General features: G+C 38.1%; 1 protein-coding gene across 1 annotated transcript in view; it reads right to left on the bottom strand.

Annotated features, from left to right (window-relative positions):
• Window positions 1–3903, bottom strand: part of LOC107741759 (ammonium transporter Rh type B-like) — an 11842-nt gene extending 7939 nt beyond the window's left edge. The window contains exons 1-3 of the mRNA XM_016554537.1: window positions 3614–3903; window positions 1750–1936; window positions 1228–1378 (exon numbers count right to left, since the gene is read on the bottom strand). Of these exons, the coding sequence (XP_016410023.1) occupies window positions 1228–1378; window positions 1750–1936; window positions 3614–3803 (528 nt within the window). The 5' untranslated portion in view covers window positions 3804–3903. The remainder of the gene's footprint in view (window positions 1–1227; window positions 1379–1749; window positions 1937–3613) is intronic.
• Between the last annotated feature and the right edge of the window lie 375 nt (window positions 3904–4278).

The raw sequence follows: 4278 nt of genomic DNA, 5'->3' as shown, positions 1-4278 counted from the left end.
TACTGCAGAGGACAGAAACAAGCGGGCAACTCGGCCTGTTTAGCGGCAACCCTCATTTTAAACGAGATACAGTACAAAAACACGGTAAATCGCGGAGGCATGCACTCTGCAGAGATGCGTACATAGCACGAGAAAACAAAGGATCGGCAACCATGCAGGCAGCTGTAAGAAGGCAGGTGCTGCTCTCTGAAGAAGAAAAAAGACGACAGCTGAAAAGAAAATGTAATATTGCGTATTATATTGCTAAAGAAGAGACAGCCTTTGTGAAGTTTGGTCCGCTTATTACCCTACATAAAAAAACCGGAGTGGAAATAAATCCAACATATGACAACGATAAAAGGTGTGCAGAAATGATTGGACAAATTGCAGACCAAGTAGACTTTAAGAATTTAGAACCAAGAACTACTTTAATACAGATGTTCAGTCAGATCATACAGTTTAAAAAAAATTATTCAGATCATACAGTTTAAATTAAAAAAAATATGAAATACTGTTTAAAGAGACAGCTGTTGAAATAATTAAAAGAGAACCTAGTGTACTTATTGTTTTCAAATAAATGAAATCACTTTGCTTCTAAAGGTCTCCTCGTATCCCTTTATTAGGTAAAAACACATTTAATAAATTTTCATTGCGCCCTAAAATTCTTTAATGTGCTCCTAAATTTTTCAACTTTCTGAAAAAAGTAAGCGTCAAGCACTGGAAAGGCAGGGCTATTTATACTGAACCAAACGATAGACTAATAAGATGATTGATTAACACAGGTGGAAACTAATGGAATGATGATTAACTAAATAATGAGAACAGGAAAAGAACCAAATAAGGACAGACAGGAACTAGACAGAAACGTAAACATGACAATATTAGGGGCATAATATGTAAGAGATTTTTTTAATGACCTGTATTGGTCGATATTGAATATTTAATTGTTTATGCTGTGTATGTCATATGAAGCATTTAAAATTATTAATTTTATTTCATTTTATTTTTTAATGATTTAGACAAAACACTAAAAAAGTATTTATCATTTATCTTCCATTACATAAAAATAGTTATTGGTTTATCAACCAAAATTTCAATATTGGTGCATCCCTATTAAACATGTATCCAGTATTTCAAAAATTCAGTTTTTCAGGTGAAAATTCAGATTTAGTAACAATTAGCAAAATCTGAAAATTCCAATGATCCTTGTTTGTGCTTTTGTAGATCAGACAGTGCGTTTACACTCACCCCAAGGATTGAAAGCAGGATGAACTCATTGACAGCGAACAATGTCACCTCGAAAATGGCCATAACAAGTAGTTGCACAGGACTGGTCTTCCCCAAAACAGCGCCAAAAGAGATCAGCACGGAACCAGTGCAGAAGTCTGCATTTATCATGCTGCAGAACAAACATACTCACTGTGAGTAATTATAAATACAGTAGTGTATGTGTCTGTGAGTCAGGGGCTGCAGAGTCTAGTCATCTGCTCAACCGCCACGTCCACTTGGTGGTGCTGTGTTCAGCTGTAATCTACTTTACACCCAAGGCCACAGCATCAGCAAATGTGCACATACACCTAACACTTACAGAAACATAACAAAGACATTATTTTATCTGACTGTTGTAGCCTTTTGATAACAGATCTTTATTAGCCACTACTGCTACTTGCCTCCAAACAGGCCTCCAAACATCACCAGTCTCTTTAAAATGCAAATTACTGGATGTAAGAAACAAAAACATAAAAGTCATATGTGGGGTTCAAGTTTTACCTAGTCACTCCAACATGGATTTTGCCATGGTGCAAGCCGTGGAAAAAGCCCTGCATAAGTGTGGCCCACTGTAGGGAAAAGGCTGCGATGAGGAAGTTAAATCCAACACTACTGAATCCATAACGTTGCAGAAACGTCATCAGGAACCCGAAGCCCACGAAGATCATGACATGAACATCCTGGAAACCTAAAACACAAAGTCAGTTAGCTGTTTTCCCTATTCTTTCCCCTCTCGTTCTCACAGTTTTACATTTTTAATAGTAATCTCATAAACTGCAATTGCTCACTGATATGTGTGTGGACTGGACACATACAGAATTTTTTTTTTCCTGACATGGGTACTTAGCAGCACCATTCAGGGCCAATTTTACACTATGGGTATGCTGAACCCTGCATTAACCCCTGTGTTCTTCTCTGTGTAGAGCCATTCATTCACCCTTTTCACTTCTTTTGACACAATTACACTGTTGCCAAGCAACTGGCCATTGACCTGGGCACCAATGAGGATGGCATGGCCCCTGTGGGCAAACTGTCCCACATACCTCTCACACTCACCCTTCTTTGGCAGCCCATAAATAAGTCTACCAGCTCTATGTGTACGCTGAGTTTACTGCAGGACAAATAAGTCTTTTAAATGGATAGTTAACCCAAAAATGATACTAATGTCTCTCCAAACCTAAATAACCTTTATTTATTTTGTGTGTCTCTTTTTTTTGGTCTAAAATAAAAGTCAGTGGGATCCAAACTGGTTGGACCCCACTGACTGTGATTGTATGAACAAAATATCTTCTTTTGCATTCAAAGGATGAAAGAAAGTCATATAGGTTTGAAACAACATTAGGGTGAGTAAAGGATAATGGAATTTTCTATCCCTTCAATGAAACCAATAAGTGAACTGTGAAGCAATGTATTTGCATCCTTACAAAGTAGACAACCTAAAGCAGAGCATTATAATTTATTGTAATTGAACACATAATATATAAAAATGTGATTCATCAATTGTCATACACCCCTGAATGCAGTTATTTCTCATGTCACACCTGTTGTTATGTGTCCTGCAGTTGAGCAATGACAAGCAAAACAGATGCGACCACTCCCATAAAGGTAAAAATGCATATGGTTGAAGATTAGGGATCAAATACTGTACAGACAAGAAGTCTTTTACAAGACAATAAAATCACTTTTCTTTGCAGAGGATTTGCCCCTTTCTCTCTTTATCCTACCTAATATATGTAGTATTCTGTTAAACCTGATAAGTTAAGTCGGTGAAATCTGACATGATTTATGCCATTGCTAAGTCATTGTATATCATTTACATGTAGGTGTGTCCTGGATTTGCAGTGCAGACATAACATGAAATGCAATAAATGTAATTAAGTGCTTCACACAAGTCCGGTGCTGAGGGCAAGTTTAGTGCAAATCGCAGAGATTAAAGGACAAGATGAGGGTTTAGTAAAGCGAGGTGGTTGGGAAATCCAACTACGGTTTGACAAGAAATGACAATTGCACAAAGACAAACCCAAAACAAACAATAAATCAAGCTTTTAAAGAGATCAAATTCTGAGTGAAATGTAAACGTGCTTCACTTAAACTGGTCAGACCACTCAGTTCAGGCCAGTGTTCGTCCGTAAGTACGACCAATCAAACACATTCCTCGGTTATCAAGTTAAAAGGCACCACGTGTGTTTCTACTGGTGAACTCAATAGATTTACAGATCCATATTATTGTTATTACTTAATAATTACCCAGTTGCATGATCGTATCAGATCCACAAATATGTTCTCAACAATGAGTGCTGCATATAAAATCCAGGCCTATTTTTACTAGTTTTCTACGCATCCTTCATTCAAAAGTGTCACTTACTGGGATAACGATAGTAGAACTCATTCTCATGATCATTTCTAGTAGCACTATCGGTTCTGTTTTCATTCCACAGCTTGGCATGAGTGTCATCGTTATACTCCACCAGCGTTCCAAAGAGGATGATGAGGATGACTTCCAAGATGATGCATAACAGCGGCAGCCGTAGCCTCATGTTAGTAGACTCAGCCATGGTGCTTCCCCTTTGCAAGTATCCTTTGCTCTCTCTCTATCCCCTTTCCTCTTTCTGGAGCAGGGCACAGGCTCTGATGGGTCTGCATACAGAGTGCAAGAGAACATTAGCTGACACAAGTCTTTTTATTGTTAGTTTTGCCACTTGTGATCTTAGTAACGCCCACCTGCTCTCTCAAGTCTGCTGATTTGCAGCAGTTCTGGGCTCCTCCCTCACCTTTTTGCTCATGTGGTGCACGAGGAGTACATTTTTGGCCAATGAGAATATTCAAGTAAAATGTGAACAATTCTATTACAAAAGAGCAATTTTTAAGAGGGAGGTCAAAGAGATGGTCAAAGATTTGGATGGAAAGTTGAAGAAGTGATTTCTAGATTTTTCTCTAGATATGGGAGGTATTAAATGGCTAAGTGGAAATGGGTCCAGTCCAGTATATTGAGGCCGATAATGATCACTGTTCCATTATTATTGCCAATGT

The sequence above is a fragment of the Sinocyclocheilus rhinocerous genome, unplaced genomic scaffold (assembly GCF_001515625.1).
Source record: "Sinocyclocheilus rhinocerous isolate Xijiao unplaced genomic scaffold, SAMN03320098_v1.1 scaffold616, whole genome shotgun sequence".
Taxonomy (NCBI): Eukaryota; Metazoa; Chordata; class Actinopteri; order Cypriniformes; family Cyprinidae; genus Sinocyclocheilus; species Sinocyclocheilus rhinocerous.
This window is presented reverse-complemented; position numbering and strand designations above follow the sequence as displayed.